The sequence below is a fragment of the Schistocerca gregaria genome, chromosome 2 (assembly GCF_023897955.1).
Source record: "Schistocerca gregaria isolate iqSchGreg1 chromosome 2, iqSchGreg1.2, whole genome shotgun sequence".
In the NCBI taxonomy this organism is placed as follows: domain Eukaryota; kingdom Metazoa; phylum Arthropoda; class Insecta; order Orthoptera; family Acrididae; genus Schistocerca; species Schistocerca gregaria.
In genome coordinates this window covers 339,390,552-339,412,916 of record NC_064921.1, presented here as the reverse complement: position 1 = coordinate 339,412,916, position 22,365 = coordinate 339,390,552, and the positions used below count along the sequence as shown (strand labels likewise).

Sequence of the window (22,365 nt, the reverse complement as noted above, 5' to 3'; positions counted from 1 at the left end):
TATTCGACATAGAAACAACTTCCTTTTTTATCTTGGGAGCAGCATTTCACAAGTAGTCTTTCAATGTGCTTGCTGTTGTATTCAGTTTATGCTGTACCCACTTTCTCCACCTTTCCTATAACTCTCAACCTTAGAGAAACAGCTTTCTGCATCACATTCAATTATGCCGCGACTTTCAGTATCATCTTCATCCAATAAAGCCAGCAATTCCTTATCTTTGAACTTTTCACTGGTTTCCCACACTCATTTCTCACACCAAAATCACCACTCTAAACACTGTGCTTTCCCAAGAGAATGTTCAGCAAAAGCTTCAAAAGCATTCAATGCAACTCTGCAGCAGTTTTCTTCTAATGATAATAGAAAACCAATGTTACCTGCAAATCATAGTTCATAGGTACAAAACTCAGCAAGTTTACGGGTTGAAAGAGATAAAGATGTATGGACTTGGGTTACTGTATGTTGATATTCATCGTCAGCTGTTACAGGTAGCAGGTGGTGCCGCAGACACGGACTCGTGTGCCCTACACAGATGGATGGCACCACCTATAGGGAAATTCTGGCATCAAATTTCTACATCTGATAAGTGATGTAACTGATGTCTAACTAACAAGTTTAGATTATACTGTCAAGCCTAGAGGAAGTACCAGCATAGTATTGAAGCACATCTTGTGATCGAAAAACACTGTCTCATGGATGAAGCTTTTCAGTGTGGTTTTCAGGAAATCAGTTTTGTTGGAGAAGAAGTACTCTATTATCTCATGTTTAGTTCTTTATTATGGCATAATGTCATACATGTCGGAATATGAAAATGTGCACTTGAAATTCTGTGAAGAGTTTACACCAGCCCATAGCGTGGAATGAAACGCTTCATTTCAAATAGACTGCCTCTGTGGAAAAGATTAATAAACGCCAAATTTCTTTAGAAAACAAAACAAAAATAACTTCATTGTTCTGCGAAGTGATTAATGCTAGATTGCAAATAATGTGGAAATAAAATAATCTGTGATTATGTGAAGATTTTAATTCATTTGACAGCTCCAGGCCACACAAATCCATTTTGTTTCATCTGGCATGAGCACTGTAAACGAAGAGAGAGCAGCAAAAATCACAAAACATACATGAGGATCACGTAGAAACTACTCCCCATGGCAATTCGGACTGCTTTATGCATGCACAAATCTGGCAGCCTGGGCACACCAGAAAAATTTTTCTGGGTAGCATCTGGCTACCTGCAACTACTGCTTATACAGCTAACAGCCACACCTGAAATAAGGAGAAGGTACTGCTCATATGGAACTTCAGCCCTACACATACACACGAGCCCATTGGCAACTACTCAAACAAGACTAATTTGAACAGTTGTGACGTCACGCTCATTGGAAGCAGTTTGTTGTTACAAAGTATTGCACAGTCTTCATCCTAAAGCCTCTGGTACTTCTGCTGTCATAGATGCCTGAATGCGCACTGTGTTCTGTTGTTGTAAATGGTGCATTTTCTTTGTAACCTATGTTTTGTATTGGTTTTTTTTCTCTCATTTATGTTTCATTGCTGCAGTATTATTCTGCAGTAGTGGGCAAAAGTAAAATTCTTTGTTAAAGTATCAGTTCTTACCAGAGAAAATTCCAAAAATTTAACAAGAAAATAAAACAATCAAATATTCACAGAAGTATGAGAAAAAAAATAGTTTTTTTCCCAGATGAAAAAATTCCTTGGCTTTTCCCAGGCTTCCTGGTTGTCCCAGGGTGTACATGCCCTGTAATATAAATCTAGCAGAAATAGTCCATGTTTCTACCATGAGGGGGCAATATAAGCAGTCTAGGGGAGACTGTGTCACCTATAAACACTGCAGTACTTGTGCTGCGTGTCATTATGAGAGTTTTGTTGCTTCAGCGGGGTTTGGAGAGCAACGCATAATCAGAGGCTCCATATAGTCACTATAATGAAGTAGGGAATGTTGCATGTGGAAGTCACAGTAACTGTTGCTGTGAATAAAAGTTATATCTTTAAAATCTGTAACAAGTTTCTAGAGGTACAATCAGTTGAAGGTTTTCATAGAAGAAAAACTAAAGGTGTGCAGGACTGAAATCTCTGCGTAACGGGAAGCAGAAATCCTCAACACAATGTTAAATGTCAGTGGTAGCAATTCCAAACAACTACAGGAGTGTAAGTGTCAATCGAGACAATACAAAAGAGGCCAAATGAGCAAGGATTATGAGCTGGAAGACCTCTCAGAACACCTCTAAATTGCGTTCAGAGAGGAGCTCATGTCACACAGACATGAAACCACTCTTTGTACACTATAGTCAAGTCGGAAAAGTTGATGCCTGATGGTTGCAGTGGGGTGACCACAATAGTACCGCACGCCTATCTCAACTAATAACAAAGCAATTTGGTGCACATTTCTACAGCAGCATCTCAGTGTTTTCATAGCTCTGTAGGTGGCTACTGTTTTCCCCTGAAGCCATTAGCACTTCGCTGCCGAAAACTGCAATAGTGGTGCAAGCTGTCAGGGATATACTTACACCATCTCAACTATAGGCACCTATAGAACACAATGATACTTTCTGATGAGAAGTCTTCACCTCTCAAAATAGTACTATTCATTTGTGTAGGCAATGAGGACAACATTTACACCCTAACTTTATGGTAGACTGCCACAACTATGATAGCAGGGCATTTAAACCATTAGAAAAATTGTTTCCCCATATATAATTTTCAACAAAAATTTTATACACAACAATGTTTTGCTTTGTTTTCATCTTCTTCGCAGTCAGTTTCAGCAGAGTACAAAAGTTGTACTTATAGCTTACAAGCATGGAATCTGTATCATCTGAAAGTTTGTAACCCCACGCATTTGCAGATTAAAAATATTTAAAGACTTGTCACTGGTGCCACTATCCTCACAGATCCATCAGCTGGCGTGACCTCTCCCACAATGCTGTAAACGATGATCCCATTCATTCAACTTCCCAATCAAAGTTTCATTTGCAACAATGATAAACAGGGTAAAGGGCAGATGGGGAGGGGGGGGGGGGAGAGCAGGAGATGGGCAGAGAGAGAGAGAGAGAGAGAGAGAGAGAGAGAGAGAGAGAGAGAGAGAGAGAGAGAGAGAGAGAGAGAGAGAGAGAGGAGGGAGGGGGGAGGGGGGAGGGGGAGGAGGAGGAGGAGGAGATGTGACAGAGGGTAGGAGATGATGCACTAAGAGAAGGGGCAGGAGGAGATTTGGTCATATATCCAATTCCCGTACATATTTAGCAATTGCAAAGCACTAGTTAAAGATAAAGTAACACCTTCTGCTTCTATCTCTTTAGAACTTATCATGCTGTGACAGTGTTGACTAATGACAGGTATTCATACAAGATTTACTAATTATGTTACTTTAAATCTGCAGCAGGATGCCCTTGTCTTTCCAATCTTCAGTCACTTCTAAAGAGAAAAGTCATGGGTGCCATCTTTCTGAATCACGTGAACTCTTGTTCTGTGTATACTATATAGTATTTCTGGGTGGTGGTGGTGGTGGTAAGAAATCAGACCAGCAGTTGCCTAAATATGAGTGAGTGACAAAATGCAACACCCAAGTTAGCTGGTGTGAGAGACAAATCGATATCAGGGTGTATACATGGACAAGGAAAAAAAATTCCCATATTTTTCCCATATTTCCCGGTTGAAAATACACTTTCTCCCGGGTGAAAAACACTTTCTCTGTGTTAAGTAATAGTACACTTTTCCTCGGCACTGTAAAACTTAATCCTTTAATGGTTTACGGTTTTATACATCGCCTTAGAATTTCCCAGCACTTCAGAAAATGAAACTCAGGGGAAAAAACGTTTTGGAAAGATCTTTGATGTGCAGCAACATGTACACTGCATATTTTGCTGTTATGAACGTACAAATTCGAATTCCATCAAACATTGCATGTTACTTTCCGAAGCATTGAAATCGAGACTGCGACGTGATCTCACAAGCTAATGACAGCACAGGACATGTGAGGTAGTCAGCAAGATCACTCTTAAGTAGTGCGAACACACAAATAAGAAAAGTTAATCGTTTAAATTAATATACACATTGTTGCTACAAGAAAAGCAAAGCTTTCACATATAATATTGGTCTCTAAGATTAATAAGCTGTAAGAGAAGCTAATCTTCCACGTATAATGTTGATCTTTTTTGCGCGTGTTACATTTTAAGATACGTAACACAAATGTGCCATTGAAATTTTTAATTACGACGTAATTAAAAAATTTTTAAATGAGAGTCAAACGCTCTGTGATTTAAGAAATTCAGACATTTGTAAAGGCCTTGTGTCTGTGTATGTGCGGATGGATGGTGTGTGTGCGTGCGCGAGTGTATACTTGTCCTTTTTTCCCTTTAAGGTAAGTCTTTCCGCTCCTGGGATTGGAATGACTCCTTACCCTCTCCCTTAAAACCCACATCCTTTCGTCTTTCCCTCTCCTTCCCTCTCTCCTGAAGAAGCAACTGCTAGTTGCGAGAGCTTGAATTTTGTGTGTACGTTTATGTGTCTATCGACCTGCCAGCGCTTTTGTTTGTAAGTCACATCATCTTTGTTTTTAGATATAATTTTCCCACGTGGTATGTTTCCCTCTATTATATAAATATTAGGTAATATATGTTTATCATTGGGTACATACTCATCGCTGGGAACAACCCAAGAGAGAATTTCAGCAGAGTTAAGTTTTCCATCAGAATCTTTGTCATAGTCATGATCAAATTTTTCTTTCTCTACCATAAGCCACTCCTTGTCTTCATGCCGCGCTGAAACGAAAGGAAATAAAGAATAAACATTTTGCTCTACAATTTTAGAATAATTACCATATCACAACACAGTGCGAAGTAACCTATCATTTTTAATAGGAAAAGATGAAAGAACAGGTGTTAAACAAGTACTAAAATTAATACTGAGCTTCGAAGTCTTTAGCCGTGTTGTTTCACTGTCCTGAATAATACTCCAATGACCAATCCAACTGATTGGAATACAGCGCAGAAAATGGAAACCAACTACTCAGCTAAATACCCACAAGCTCACTATTAATCCATCACACAGAGAATACTTGTAGATCACAAGTACTAAAATGCTTACAACAATTTAATTCATTAGGTCATAACAGCAATTAGAAGCACCGCTATATGGAATCTCAGAAATTGCATGCAAAGTTAGACAGATATTCTATTGGCTAAATTACCAATCACATTATATGAAAGTTCATTATCATTAGTATTTTCTCCAACAGGGGGTTTCTCCTATTCTCCTCCCTGTACCATTACAGAGAAAAGGGAAGGGAAATAATTTTTTTGAAGAGTTAAAGGTCGGCAGGTACTGACAATATGTACAAAATGTTAGAACAAACATTCCTGCGAGTATTAGGAAAAGGTTGTAGTACCATTAAAATGGCAAAACTGCAGTACAAATAAACAAAGTTTTAATTAGTAGCACGAAATTCAAGTTTCTCACCTTTTTCGCCAACAAACTCTTTGAAGTCTATGAAGCCATCACCATCCGTATCCTTTTCACTCAATGTTTGTTTCAATATGAGTGGTAACATATCAGGATGATCTTCAGGATGGCTGAACCTTACAAACTCTGATTTGTCTAAAGCTCCATCTTTGTTTTTATCTGCAGCTTCAAAAATCATCTTATCCTCCTTTATTATCTGTTTAAGAAGACACGTGTATAAGGAGCTTATTCACACAAATTCACAGCAAAAAATGGTTCTACATCTGTCTTCTGTCCCACACTTGTATTACAAATCTATCACAGCATTTCAAAGAATAACAAACACAAGTTTTGTGGGATAGTTTTCTAGGAAAAATATCTCACAAATAATAACCCCATTTCACACAAGTCTACTTATAAAACAAAGAACATGTGCATAAGCTTGATTCTCAAGCTTCTCGGCCTGTAATATAAGTACTCTTTAAATACTCTGTCATTATCATGTTACTTTACAAACCACGAGAATGGGGACTGTGTACGCCATCATTTTTAAAATAAATCCAAGTTGCAACTATGTTCTTTGAGTTTAGTAATTTGTTATGAAACATGGATTTTAAAATCAATATCTGATCTGAACATGACGATCTCTTTCTAAATCCACCTTGCTGTTCACTCGAAAGAATAAATGTGCTGACTACATTTTTGCCAGAGACTGCATCACCAAACATGTAAATAATCTGGTTTCCTAAAATCAAACAGAAACAATAATTTGGTATGGGATAGTAGTATGGACCGAACCAAAGGCAAAGACTGAGCAGTCTTGTGCAATATCATCAATGCTATGAGAAAAACTGACACCAATTTGGCATGCTACTTGAATCTGCACATGAAACAACCTAAATGGCTAACTTCATTGCTAATTAAGTTGGAAATGGTACACTGCACCATATTTTTTTTATTAATACTAAGCGTCAAACCTGTAAAATTTATCATTTCTACAGGTTTGGCCAGTGTTGTACGTTTTACAGATGTTTAGTAACAAAATGCGTCCATAGATGGCATAGCAGTGTTGTAATTCATGTTAAAACTTATCTCTGCAACACTACACCCAGGCAGATTCTAGTGAATAGTGGTGACTCAAGTTCTGTACTGGGTTGCAGTAAAGTGTTCCTTACTAACAGTGACGTACAAGAACTCAAGATACAGACAAATTTGTATGCATCAAAGACAATCCAAAAGAAAAGAAGAGGAAATAATATGAAGCCTACTTCAGTTTTGAGTTCCTGGAAGCCAGTGACTACAAGTGAGATGAGGCATTTCTTGGGTATGCTTTTCCACATGTGTATTTCAAGAAAGCCAAAAATTGTGGACCACTTGAGCACTAACCCTGTTCTTAGTTGTAACTTCTGTCCTCAAGTTATGAGTTGTTTGTGTTTTACTCAGATAGTGTCGTGGTTGCATCTTGTAGACACCTCTAAACATAAAAAAACCAGGTGAAGCTGGATTTCACCCACTTCATAAAGTTTTATCTTATTAAAAGAATTTGAAGGAGCGACATATCCAGGCATATCGTCCCTCAGAAAAACTGACAATTGATGAAGGAATATGCCCATTTCGAGGTCAAGTGAGCTTCTGCATTTACATGCAAAGTAAGCCTCATAAGTATGGACTGAAGGTTTGTGCTGCTGCTGAAGCCATTAGGGGCTATGTTGTTAACTATAAGTTTATGCTGGTAAGCATATTGTTGAAAATTCTACATGCGCTGTTGTATTGCGATTTTTGTCTGACGGCGGCTTGCTGAATGAAGGTCATACTATGTATTTGGACCGATTTTATTCCAGTCCAGAGCTTTTTCAACGATTGGCTGAAAGTTACTGGAGCTGTTGGTACTGTGAACAAATGTAGGAAAAGGATTACCAAAAGATTTAGTATCTAATAACCTGAAAAAGGGCGAAATGTCTTTCTAGTGTAAAGATAATGTATTAGCAATGAAGTGGAAGGATAAGAGGGATGTGTATACATTGTCTACCAGGCATCAGGCCACATTTGGTATGCATACTAAGAAAAATGGGTTTGTAGTAATGAAACCACTTCAGGTACTGGATTACAATACGAATAAAATTGGAGTGGATATTGAAGACCAGCGCCTGCAGAACAATCCATTCCAGCACAGAACTGTGAAATGGTGGCGAAAATTGTACTTCCATCTGCTGCTGATGGGAGTATCAAACGATCTTTGGCTATACAATGCAGTGCACAACAAGAAACTCACAATAACAGACTTCGTAACAGTGCTTGCCGCTCAGCTTGTTGAAGGTGACACACTAAGTCATACAAAGGAATGAAGGAACTATAGGTCGGCTAACAAAGAGACACTCCAACTACACAAAGAAATATGCTGCTCGTGTGTGTCACGTGTGTAGTGCCAGGAGCAAGAAAGAGAATGGCAAAGCTTCTCGCAAGAGACACGGTACAAATGTGAACAGTGTGGTGTTATACTCTGCCTTTAATCTTGCTTCAAAATTTTCCACACTAAAAAACAACATGATTCTGTGTGAAATTTGTATTCAATTGTTGTAGACTGACAGAAAGATGTTATGTAGTGCCATAATATTAGTTAAAAATAAACAACAAATGCATTCTCTTATCCGTATGACTTTTCTAAATTCTTAAAAACACCTATGTGATTTCTATAACTGTACCTTAAAGCTGTGCATTCCGAAGTAGTTTCTTTTTTTCTTTCTTTCTTTCTTTCTTTCTTTCTTTCTTTCTTTCTTTTTTTTTACAGAATTAAAGTAGAAAAGTGCAACTTCAAAATGGTACTAAATTTGCCACAATTGAAAAAGTAGATTTGATGCAGTGATTTTTTTAAACAATGGCAAAATTGCCTGGTTTCTAATAGGCCTGGTACTGAGAGTGTTAACAATTATTTCTCAGCACAACCTACCTTACAACACACTTATAAGGTTGTCAGGCTGTTTTTGACTATCATTTATATCACTAAGGACATTACTTGCTAAGTTAGAACGACTTTTCAGAATTCTATTTGAAAGTCTATAAATGCCATAGGAACTAGGATATAAAAAGTGAAAATGGCAGTTTATATTTGTTCACAAAATGTGAAACAACAATGACAAAGTACAACCAGGTAAGTTCAAACTACAAGTTTTGACAGCAACTTAAATGAAAGAAAGATTGGCAGAAGGAGGAGGAGGGGGGGGGGGGGGGGGGAAGGAGAGAAATGTGATGGAATACACATACTGAAGAAAGGGAAAAAGAAAGTGGAATGAACAACTGAGAAATGGAAAGAACAATGAGAAATTGGAAAGTATTCACTTTATTGTTTGGCCTAGAGAAACAGGTTATATGTGTTTAAATTTTCAATGAGTTTTGCAGAAGAAAGTAGTAGGTTTCTTTTCCTATGGGTCACTGAACTGTGTGCAAAATACAGGATAGCTTTTTCCAGGGGGCAACAGAGAGTGAGTTTGCAAATATTTTTGTTCAATGGATGTGTATGGCTACAAAACTAGCTAAGTGAGATCTTGCGTTGTGACTCAGATAAGAGGGCAGGTACTTTATCTCTGATGGGCCATACTAGCTCCTGCATACATGTGCACTGGTGACCTGATGAATTAAGATATTGAATATGGTAATCACAAAACTTCTCTGGCTGTTACCATCCTTAATGGACAAATAAATCAGTGACTTGTTCAAACAGATGTCTGTTGTAGATGCAATGCACACGAACATCCATGGTTGGTTTTCATTACTCGTGCTGTGTTGGATTCAATTGGAGGTTCAGCGAAGGTGGTGACTGCACTAGTTCACACTTCACATCCCCAATACTTCTGGAGGGCATATAGACAATCAGTTTTCCTGCATGTGGTGTCAGTATTCCCTGCCCAGTTCTCATGTTCACTCCAAGTTGAACCCAATATCTTCACAGTTTTCTGATACAACAGTGAGCTACCACCAAGAACTACAGGAGGATATTTTTCATGGAACTCTGAGCTAATTAATTTCTAATGGAATACTAAAACTACTTGGAACATTTTCCCATTTACCTTGAGTCTCAAGTTCTGCACCCGTCTGAAAACTGAAGGCAGATCGTCATTCATCTTGGCAATGACAGTATTTATATCTTCACATCAGGCATTTGAGTAATGCTGGAGGTTGTCGGCAAACAAAGGCTATTTACAGAAAACCACACCTCATGAAATGCCAGTGACATACGAGGAGAATAATAGTGAGCTCAGGAGTGTGCCCCTCGCCAATCCCGAGAGAATGTGCTTTCATGGCAACTTTTCATTCTTACATACAACATGATGCGGTATTTCTCAAGTAGCTTTGAAACCAATTCAATGCACTCACAGCAAATTTTTGCCATCAAAATTTTCTAAGGAGTCTATCAAAGTTAATTGTACTTTGCGTAAGTATAGTTGCGTCAATATTGTGGCCTCACAGTTGTCCATAGTGTACTTCAGCTCCTCAGTTACCTCAATTTGTTCAGTATTTGCGCTATTGTATCAGTTATTCAGTCAGTCAATTGTGAAGGCTGTGGATACAGTGGATATATTACAAGGTGACTGTAGGTTTGCAGTCTTAGGGATAGGTCGGACCATGCCACTTTTCTACGGACTGGGATATAGGAATTCAAATTTAACTTCAACCTATGCCCAGGGTTACGGGTGAAGACCTCAACGGCAGCGACGGCGGAGAAGGAAGACTTCGGAACGGCTTAGCTGGCAGATGAGGCAACCCTCCTTTCTGGGGATTAAATGAGAAGGGAACCACTGCCTTGTGGTGGAGGATAAACTCCAAAGGCTAAGGGAGACAACCTCAACAGAAAATCCTTCCTTGCATTAGGCCTAGCAAGCCAGTAGGAAAGTCTTCATATATCGCTTTCAAAAAACAGACGAGCCTCGGAACGAACCACTCAGGATTTGACCCCACTGCTTCTTCAAGTAAAGGTGCAAATGATGGGAGACCTGATGATATTCATCAGTACAAGAAGATGAAACCAACTGGACTAAAAAATAAACTAAATATCGGCACCCTTAATATATTAACCCTCAATGGAAAAATGGAAGAAATGACAGATGTACTAACAGAGAGGAAGTTAGATATATTGGGATTAAGCAAAACATAGTGGAAGGGAAAACGTGAGAAGAATTTGAGAGGAGGAGGAAAACTGTACTGGAGTGGGAATAACAGGTCTGGAAGAAATGGTGTGGCAGTGACGGTGAATAAGAATGTACAAAGCTGTATTGAAAATGTGAGATATATATATCAGACAGGATCATAATCTTAAACCTGAGATTCCAAAAAGAAACACTTAAAGTAATCCAGATTTATGCACCTCAAGTGGGATGTAGCGAACAAGAGGAGATGGACTTTGAAAATGTGTTAGAAAACCATATAGAGAGTGCTAATATAGTGATGGGAGATTTTAATGCACAGGTAGGCAAAGACAGAAAGGGATTCGAGCAAGTATTGGGATGTTTTGGATATGGAGGCAGAAATGAAGAAGGGGAAAGACTCTTGGATTTGTGCCAGAGGAATGGAATGAAAATAGTTAACAGCTGGTTTATGAAGAGAGAAAGTCATGTTATCACCAGATACAGTTGGGATGGAAGAACAAAGACTTTAATTGATTATATTCTAGTAGATAGGGAATGGGGAAAGAAAGTAACAAATGTGAAGGTAATTCCAAGTGTGAGTGCAGATGGAGACCATAGATTACTGGTGGGACAATTGTAAAAGAATCAGTGAGTGAAAAATAGAAAACAGAAGAAAGTGATGAGGATACGGGATTGGAAATTGAAGGAGAGTGAATGTGCTGAGAAGTACAGAGAATTAATAACACAAAAGTTTCCAAAAGAAGTTTTCTGTGATCTAGGAAAAGAATGGAGTTTACTCAAAGACACTTTAGTCGAAGCAGCACAAAAAGTATGTGGCAAAACATTTGGAACGGAAAAAATAAGACAGACAAGTTGGTGGGATGAAACCACAATCCAAGCAGTTAGAAGAAAAAAATGGAGCATGGAGAAAATGGTGGGAAACTAAAAATGACGAAGACCATAAAAGATATATAGAGGAAAAGAAGAAGTACAAAGAAATAGTGGAAACAGCAAAGAAAAAGGCATGGGAAGAGTTTACGAAAAAAACTTGAAGAAGATGTGAAGAGCAATAAGAAAATGTTCTATAAAATGACGAAAAATAAAAGGAAGACTTCTGAAGTAGAGGTAAAGATGGAAACAGGGGACGGTACCATTATTGAAGATCCAGGGAATATAAAAGATCTCTGGAAAGAACATTTTAAGAAGCTGTTAAACACTGAGGAGCAGGTACATGAGGGAACAACAAATAATGGAGAAATTGAGAGAAGTTGGGAAGCAGAATTAGGACAAATTACACGGGAAGAAATGGAAAAAGCTGTGAAGAAGATGAATGGGGGGAAAGCCCCAGGACCTGATGAAGTATCAGTGGACATGATAAGAGCAGCAGGTCCAGAGGGAATGCAGTGGCTGTATAGAGTACTATCAAGTGTGTGGAGAAATAGTAAAATACCTAACGACTGGAGAATAGGAGACATTGTTCCCATCTTCAAGAAAGGCAATAAAAGACTTTGTAAAAACTACAGAGGAATAACCCTCATGAGTCATACAGCCAAAATTTTTGAAAGAAATTTACTAAATCGAATAAGTGAAAAGATAGAAAAGGAGCTGAGTGAATAACAGCATAAGTTTAGGAAAGGAAGGAGCACGATCGACCTGATATTTTCTATCCGTCAACTGATGGAAAAAAGTTGGGAGTATAACAAAAGGGTGATAATGGTTTTTATAGACATAGAAAAGACATATGACTCAGTTTACAGGGAAAGACTCTGGGAAGAACTGAAGAAGATAGATATAGAAGATGGATACTTTAATGTTATAAAGACAATGTACAGAGGCCACAATTGTAGAATTAGAACACCATTGGGGAACTCTGAATACTTCGAAATAAGACAAGGACTTAAGCAAGGAAGTATTCTATCTCCTGCGCTTTTTAATGTTGTGGTGGAGGGAATGAATAGGGAAGTTAAAGATATAGTAAAAGAAAAAGACAAAAAGATGATTTTTGCAGACGATATGGTAATATGGGGTGATAAAGAGGTAGATGTACAGTTACAGCTTGATGCGTGGAAGGAAATAATGAAAACGTATGGATTAAAAATAAATAAAGATAAGAGTGAAGTAATGGTATTTGGAAGAGAGAAAGGAATCAATGGAAATATTACCTTGAATGGAGAACCCCTCAAAGTGGTAGAAAGTTTCACTTATTTAGGGAGTGAAATATCTAGGGATGGAAGAATAACTAACGAAATTAATAGGAGGTTACAGAAGGGAGGCAATTTCTACCAAACAATAAAACCATCCGATTTGGAATAATGAGGTTTCAGAAAGAGCAAAACTCATGTATAAGAATTATTACATCCCTATTGTCACCTATGGTGGAGAAACATGGACAATGACAGAAAGGGACTGGAGCAGACTGCAAGCAGGGGAAATGAAATTTCTCAGAGCAGTTAAGGGAAAAACAAGAATGGACAGAGTAAGGAATGTAGAGATTAGAAAGGACCTCAAACAAGAAAGTATGAGAGAAGAAATTGAAATAAAGAGATTAAGATGATATGGGCATGTTATGAGGATGCATGGGCAGAGACTCGCCAAAATTATGGAAGAACTAAAGATGGATGGGAAAAGACCTAGAGGGCGCCCAAAAACACAGTGGAAAATGGGCGTGAGAATATCTGTTGAAAGGAGAGGTGTGACCTGGCAGCAAGTGGAGGAAGAAAAGTGGTGGGAGGACCGAGCCAAATGGAGAGGACTCGTCAGCTCCCAGACCTGGCAGTAGCTGGAGCAGGATTCGGATATAGATAGAAATTTAACTTCAAAGGGGTAATGAACCAAGTCAAATTCAATACTTCTTATTGCTTTAAAATTCTTTTATTTTCTTCGCGTTTCTTAGAGGTAATGCTACATTACCCACTTTGACTTCACCTAACCTTGAGTTTACTAACCTCCAAGTCTCCTATTTCACTGCAAATTATTGAAGGAAATTGGAAATTTCAAATGGTCACATTATCTGTTTATGAACATAAAAAGCAGCATCTAACATTTGCATTTTTCGCACTATTTATTGCTAATTGATCAAGAAAGTTTTCACTTTCTATTACGTATTCTCTCTCTCTCTCTCTCTCTCTCTCTCTCTCTCTCTCTCTCTCTCTCTCTCTCTCTCATTTAAAAGCTTGAATTGGGATTCTATTTTTGTCTTTCAGGTTACTGGACTTAAGTAAAGAATTTATGTTCAAGCTCAAAGAAATTTTTTCTGAATTTTCAGTTTGGAAAAATTCCAAGGATTCTCTGACTTATCCCTGTTAGATCTCTTGAGTCCCCAGAACCCTAGACCTTGCACAATGCAATGGTGGCTTTCTCTTCCGAGTTACCACATGGCGGTAATGCTTTCTTTTAGTGCATTTTTATTTCTGCAAGCAGAGGGAGTAGAAATTGGACAAAACAAGAACATACTGTTGGTCTGAAACAATCTTGCATTATAGTTTACTCCCCAAGTTCTTCCTCCCTTTCTGCTGTTGAGCACCGATCTTCTCGAGCAGTCCTGGGGCAGAATAACAATATGCTTGACACTGTTTTGCCCCCACAGAATGAGCCAATGAAAGCACTGTTACCAGGAATTTTTGTTTGTCATCAAAAATGTCCTGCCATGAACCTTGCCAAGTTGGGATGGGTCTCATGCCTGAATGATACAAATCCCCTCACTGTAGCTACAATCACAACAGAGGGATATCCGTGGAGAGGTCACACTAACTTGTGACTCCTGAAGAGGGACAAGCAGCCCTTTTAGTAGTTGCAGGGGCAAAAGCCTAGACGATTTGTGGATCTGTAACATTAGCAAACATGGCCTTGCTGTACTGGTACTGCAAATAGTAGAAATCAAAGGAAAACTACAGTCATTTCGATCCTCACCCCTTCCCCCTCCCCTGATGGCATGCAGCCCTAGTATATGGCTTAAAGATAATGGTATCATCCAAAGTAAAACATTTCACAGGTAAAGACAGATGGTAAAACAGATTTTGAAATCACATTTTTAACTGCAAAACATTTCCATGGGAAAATGTGTACTGACTAACTTATTGGTTAGTAACTGCAGATTAAAGCTGCAGAAACTGCAAAAACATACGAAGTAAAGCAAATGGGATCTGTATGAAATTTAAAAACCAGAGGCTGTTGAGAGTTTCAGAGGAATACAATGTGGGAGTGAAACAGTGCAAAAGGAATTCAACAGAACACAAATGGGTAGCTATGAGAGAGGAAATAGTGATGGCAGCAGTGGAACAAATACATAAAAAGACAAGGCCTAGTAGAAATCCCTGGATAACAAGGGAAATAAAAAATTTAACTAACAAAAGGAGAAAATATAAAAATCCAGCAAATGAAGCAGGTTAAAGGATTACAGACATCTTAAAAATGAAACAGAGAAAGTGATAACAGGCAAAGTAAAAATGGCAAGAGAACAAATCCAAGGCTGATGAAACATGCACAGCTATGGGAAAGTGAGATGCCACCTATAGAGAAATTAAAGAGATCTTTGGAGAAAAGATAAGCAGCTGTGTGAATATGAAGAGCTCAGATGACAAGCCAAAACTAAGTAAAGAGGTCACAATATTACAGAAAAGGTACAAAAAGTAGGTGAACACGAGACAGGAGACGATTTCACAGTGCATTGAAAGATATGGAGGCAGATTTCAGGGAAAATCCATTTGCGTTGCAGAGAACTGTTGGAACACACGAGGCAACACTGTCTCCATGACTTATCTAAGAAGTTAGTTTAAAGAAAGGAAAACTTACACTGATAGCACTTTCAGATTTAGAGAACACTTTTGACAATGTGGACTGGAACACACTCCAAGGAAGTTGAAGATAGCAGGAATAAAATACAGGGAGTGAGACATTATTTACAAACCGTATAAAAAGCAGACTATAGTTATAAGAGTAGGATGAGAAAAGAAAGTGGCAGCTGAGAATGGAATGAAACATGATTGAAGCATATTCCTGATGCTATTCAGTCTGTTCATTGAGTAACTAGTGAAAGAAATCACGGGGAAATTTTGAAATGGAATTAAAGGTCAGGAATACGAAATGAAACTTTTTGAGGTTAGGCAATGAGACTGTGATTCTGTAAGAGATGACGAAAGATTTGGAGGAGTGATTGAACAGAATGCACAAAGACTATGAATTTAAGTGCTACACAGTCTTTTAAGAAGAATTTGTCTCGAGTGTAGTTTTGCATGGAAGTGAAATGTGGACAACAAGCAGATTAGACAACATCAGAATAGAAGCTTTTGAAATGCAGTGCTGTAGAAGAATGATGAAGATTAGATATGTAGACTAGATAACTAATGAGGCACTGAATAAAATTTGGGGAAACAGAAATTTAGGGTACAACCTGATTAAAAGAAGAGACTGGTTGATAGGTGACATCCTGGGGAATCAAGGAGTAGTCTACTTGGTAGGGCATATAAGTGTCATGGGTGAAAATAGTTGAGCGAATACAGCAAGCAAGTTAAATGGTCGTCGACTACAGTAGTTAATCACAGATCAATTATTCAGAGAACTACCTACAGACCACCAGGAGGAGCTGCACTGAACCAGTCTTTGGACTGGAGATAATAACAACAACACTGAAAACTTCAGTGCTTTAGAAGACTGAAAATAAAGGGGAAAGAACTGAGCGGATCAGACTGTAATATCTGTCTTAACACAATGGTTGAAAGCTGCTGTGTCCAAACTGGAAAATATGTTACACAGCTGAATTTAGAGCAGAGATTAGGGAGGTAACAGGAACTGATTAACAAAATCTAATATACAATAAAATCGAATTAAATACACTGCCAGACAGTTTTGAAGCACCCGGAATGGAGGAGGAAACAAAATGAAACTTCATGAGTTGAGACTGTATATAATATTTCAATGACTACAAAATCCTAGTCAAATTTACAAAGAACTTGGCAGTATAATCCCACATATCAGTATTACACTGCACTGTCTCTGGTCTGGTTGCATGTATTGATTCATTTGGGGAGGGTGTCAAAAGCTGTTTTATCCTCTCCCAATGCAAACTGGCCTACAATTGTTCTAACTTGTCCTTGACATCCTGGATAATGGCACACACGTTCTATTAGGGGCATATCTGGGGATCTTGCTGGCCACAGGAGTCTCCAAACATCATGCAGACAGTTTATGGAGACATGAGCATTGATCTGTTGAAAAATTGCACCACAATACTGTCACATGAGCAGAACCACATGAAGACACAGGATGTCCTAGATGTACCTTTCTGTTGTAAGAGTCCTCAACCTCAACCAGCCCTGACCTGAAGTTACATGTAATGGCTCCCCAAACCACAATGGCAGGAACAACACTGCTGTGCCTTTCCAAAACATTTGAAGAATGGGACTTCTCACCACATCTGCCAACAGTGGTCACCTGGGGTCGTGAAGAACTGCAATTCATCGTTTAGCACAATACGACCCCATTCATCATCAGTCCATGCTTCCCAGTCATGGCACTACTCCAAAGGCACCTGTTTTTGCTGTGGTGTTAATGGCAGCTTATGCATAAGATGGTAATTCCTTATCCCAGCTGCTGCTAATCTTTGACCAATGGTGCAGGGTGACACAGAATATTAATTGTTCTCAGATGGAAGGTGCAAATGTGAAGTAGGTTACAAAGTGCTTGGTTCCCGATACAACAATCCTCTCTTATGACAGATGTGGTTGACCAGAACCTTGATGACAACTGTGCCTGCTCTCACTTTCCCTTGCATTCCACTGTCACATTTTAATGCTTACACACCTGGATATTGCACGATTCACCCAGGCAGCCAAAGGAAGCTCCACAATGAGGCCCGTTTCAAACTCTTGTCAGGTGCTATCTCCCACTAATCACTCCATATCTTCATGCTGTCCAGGGTGCTTCACTTTTTGTGATATAATGAAGACAGAAGTTTCTCGGCCCCCTCACACTTACGTGTAATCACATGTGTATTCATGTGTGCTCGAGGGGGTGGGGGTGGGAGGGGTGATGAGCTCAAGAAAGGAGCTGCCAGTACTAATGGGATGAAAGTGTTTCTTTTTACCATTTCGTTCTTCCTGAACTTATGTCTGATATAAATTGGCAAGATAACAGGAGCATTTTCTTCAGGCAGTGCTATCCTTCAACAGAATGTGTAGTAGCAACACGGAGCATTGTGAGCAAGCACCATTTTCGGGAAGCGCTGTGGCTCACAGACAGCGGCCTTCTGGGGGTATTGGTATCTGCACATAGAGAGACATTACTACCGTATTGTTCCTTCAATAAACATTAACACATAGATGCTACAACAATCAGCATATGAAATAGCCACACTTCAAGGCATTGACCAGAAGAATAAAATGACCTAAATTTGGAAAAACATCTTAATCATTATTAACGGTGTAGGAAAAGATACAAGGGCTGTTCAATAGAGAATGATCTTTCTTTCTTTCTTTTTTGTTTTTTACAACACACCTTTCCTCATCCTCATAATTTTGATGGTCCTTCTCAAAGAAGTCTCCCACAAATGCGATGCACTTGTCCCAGCATTTCTGTGAGTCCTCCAAGACATGCTGGAAACCATTTTTTAAGAGGTCCGTCAAAAATCACCTCTGCAGCCTTCACCACTGCTTCTGATGATTAATAATGCCCCCACAAAAGCGTTTCTGGGATGCACTTCACATTGATTTTTGCAAGAGATTCAGCAAAAATATTGGCAATATGTGGCTGTGCATTATTTTGGTGCAGCATCCAGCCTGTTTCACGAAAATGTGGTCTTTTGGGCCTGATATGGACTTGCAATGTTTTCAGGACATCCCTGTAGTATTGTCCAGTAACTGATGTGTGTGCAGGTACAAAACGCTGACAAACCATTCCATGAATATCAAAGAATGAGATGACCATAACTTTCCCAACAGAACCAACGACTTTCTTTTTTTGGGGATTGGTGATGGAGATTTCCATACTGAGCTTTGCTGTTTGCTCAGGATTAAAATGATGTAGCAAAGTTTCATCAGCAGTGATTACATTTGAAAGAAACTCTGGATCTTCCTCTAACATCAACTTTAACTGCATGCAGACCTGCACACGAATGTCTTTTTGTTCGGGAATCAACGGTCTTGGGACCCATCCCACAGAAACATGCCACGCGTAATTTTTCTGTCATCAGTGTGTGGGTGGCACCCAATGAAATGGTCTTTATTTCATAAAGTGATCTTAAGGTAATTCATTGATCCTCTCTCACAACGACACCAGCGATGCTAATGTTTTCTTCTGCAAGAGGAGTAACTGGACCACCGGGTCCACCTTTCTTTGAAATTGATTCTCTCCCTTCTTTAAACATTTTAAACCACCTTCTAGCTGTGCTGTGGGGAAGAACAGACTCTCCATAGGCCTCCTGTAACGTTGTATAGGCCTCAGCTGAAGATATGTTGAGATGAAAGCAGAATTTCGAAGCCACATTTTGTTCTTCACATGTTACCTCCATTGCAGCAGTAGGCAATACTGAACATGGGTGACCTTGCCTGCCTCTCATAGGCAGGAACCAGGAGTTCCAACAACGAAGCTACTACAGTGCGTTTGTTGCACATTAATGTAACAGAATATCAAACAATTAAATTTTAGTGTCTGAAATTATGACCATAAAAAAATTATGATCATTCTTTATTGAACAGCCCTCCTCAATTGCTACTTACTGACAAGATGACACATTAAGCTGCAGAAGGGCACAATTAAAAGACACACATAAGCTTTGATTCACAACCTTTGTTACAAAAAGAAGGAGAAAAACTTACACCATTCACTCTCACAATCAAGCCCACCTCATGCAGTGATGACTGCCAACTCTGGCACCTCAGACCAGGATCATCATCTTTTTTCCCCCATTGTGGTAATTCCTCTTTCTCAAAATGGGTGACCGGCTCTCAGCAGCCATCCTTTTTTCCAAACCTGTCACGTCAACCTGCTCACTATCCTGCTGGTAACCTTATTCTAGAGATGTTTAGAACCACCAAACCAATGAACCTACAAACTTGCAGTTGCCTCCATCCCCAACACTGTTCTGGATTGAAATTTGTGTTGTGCAGTGTTGCCTTTTGAACTAAATCAAAGTCGTGTCAGACTTCTCATTGACTTTCATACCAAGATTCAACGAAAACAACTTTCCTACCCACATGCAAGGAATCACAGCTCTTCTACCAAACAAAATCTGCACAACACTGTCACTCCTTGCCTTGTTTAGGTCAAAGTGTCTAAAACAACTGATCTGACATTAAGATAAAAAATGAATTCTGATCAGGCTGAACTTGGCAATCTCTGATCACACCTTATTTCACTTTGAACTGGTATCAACTTTCACTAGCAAAATTACACAGATCAAGTGAAATTCAGTTGCACTCATCAGTTCACAACCTATTAACACTAAGAGCAGATTTAATTTTGTGCAAATACAAGTTTAAAAGAAATAAATAATAAAGAACTAGTTCCTACCACAAAAGATACATAAGTAAATATCTGAATGCACTGCTGAGGTTTGAACATTTTTTTCCCCAACATGTGTAGTTAGTTTAAGAAAATTGTCTGCTGCCTAAGTCATGAGTGCAGATAACTGCTTCCATAAGAATTGATGTGGAAGAGTTTAGACATTTCATTTCATAGACACTGTGAAAGCAAGAACGGAAAATTAGCACTGTTTGCAGCGAACAGAAGTGTCTGAAGATCAACAGTAGCCAATAATGATTGAACACTTCTTGTAGCTTGAACAGCAGAAAGTGCCCTGTACATAAATTCTACAGAAATCAATGTGTACAGAATGTTGGTAATTTTGGTGCTGGATGTCCACAATGTCTGAACTGGTATGACAACTGCATGAACAATGATGATGGCACACATGAAGGTAAATTACCATTGATATCTTTACTAGCCTCCAAGTTTAGTAGCACTATGATTATGTGCTGGTCTGCAGACACATAGGTCTGGGGTTCAGTTCCTAGTCATTCACAAAGTTTTGCTTGCAATTATCAATTTTTACTTCTGGCAATATCTGTTAGTGTTGAAAATGCTGAGCTGAACCAATGTTCGTTAACCACATCAAACTGGACATTTTCAAATAACTCGCTGGGTAAGTTACTTAGAAGATCAGAGGAAGGCAAGGAAATAATCATAAAGAGAATCATTCCCAGTAAGTAATTGTAGTGTTCAAATCAACCTTCAGATAGGCAACAGCTCTGTCGTTCTCTGCATCAACAGTTTAATTAGCATTTTGAGGACCCTGAAACCTGTTAACTATTGGACCTTCCATCCACACAGAAAACTGCCTAAATCCATGGCCAATAATACATAAGATGTATCGCAATGTGACACCATAGTTGGCACCAGGTTGTGTTTGGAGTTGAACCAACCATGGTATTAAGCAACCAGGTGACTGTGCATTATCAGCTACCGGATGACGTATTCATTTCTATTGGTCATAAAGAGAATTTTAACAACACTTCTTTATGTAACCACATGACTTGAAAACATCTCCTGTTGTCTTTCTACATTCTGGGCCATTGTAGTGTGGAGCTTTCTGTGTGCAAGGATTGCTGTGTTTTTCCATTTACATTACAGACAATATCCAACTTTTCTGATTGTAAAACAGGAAGAAAACTGAGTTCCAATGATCTTGCTGCTTATTCCATGAAAGAGTTAACCAATTTTTTGACTGAATGATAAACAATAAAACTGGTGTGTTTTCTGGACAAAAATTATTTGCAACAATTAAAAAAAAAAAAAACAGAACTAATTCCGCAACCATCCAAAATGGAAACAATCACTAACTGCAATGTACATCTTATTAACATTTTACACAAGTTACTCATCAAAAACTAGTTCTAAAAAAATATTTTTCTGAAAAAATATTTTTTTGCTGGAACACCTTCTTTTGCTTATTTCCTTCCATCTTTACAACACAAAACCTTCAATAAATACTGTGTATATATTATGTACATGTCACATCTGTGATCTAAGAATAATAACCATGTTGATAGCTTATTCAGCAGTGTTGTCATGCATATATTATCCTAATTTATATTAACAATAAACCTCTTTCATTTGAGCCAAGTTAAGTGCCACATAACATAGTGAATATATTAACTGCATTAGTTTTCTAGGATGGGGTCAAAATTGAGCCTCTGTCAGCTAAATTTATATGTCCAACCCTTAAAACACAAACCTGAAAAGCTATCTATCACAGTCCATTCCAAGAAGACACAATTCACAATTTATAGTAGTTGTGAAAAAAGCCACTGCAACTGGCTATGTAATACTTAGTGGACAACTTCTACCCATTCCACACTTTCAGTTCAACATTACATTAAGAGATTAAATACAGATCTGTTGACATGGATATGAGAAAAAGGCAATGACAATTAACCCTTTTCAACTCCATTTTACTACTCACTACATTCTCCCGATCATTTATTTTATGTTTACAATAATGGAAACTTGGCTGACATAGTCAGACATCGAAGCTGTACTAGAAAACCATAATGTCTGACACAGTCCAACAGTGGGTCCGGAAGGATTAGGTAAGCAATCTGTAAACTCTTGGGACAGGGAAAGAATTGACAAGCCCAAAATAATTTTCACGCGCGACCCCAGCCTCAGTAACATTGGCCATTTTGTGGATTGACTGATGGATTGGACATACAATTACTCCTTTACTATTTCTTCTTTTTCCTTTCTTTTGACACCTTTGATATGGAAGAAATAAAATTGCGTACAAGATTCAGCACGTTAT

At 38.6% G+C, this 22,365-nt stretch overlaps 1 protein-coding gene across 1 annotated transcript in view; it reads right to left on the bottom strand.

Annotated features, from left to right (window-relative positions):
- The window catches only part of LOC126337003 (reticulocalbin-2), a 50,283-nt gene that overhangs the window by 19,377 nt on the left and 8,541 nt on the right, over positions 1-22,365 (bottom strand). Inside the window, exons 4-5 of the mRNA XM_050001249.1 lie at positions 5,470-5,668; positions 4,649-4,772 (exon numbers count right to left, since the gene is read on the bottom strand). Coding sequence (XP_049857206.1) covers positions 4,649-4,772; positions 5,470-5,668 — 323 coding nt within the window. The remainder of the gene's footprint in view (positions 1-4,648; positions 4,773-5,469; positions 5,669-22,365) is intronic.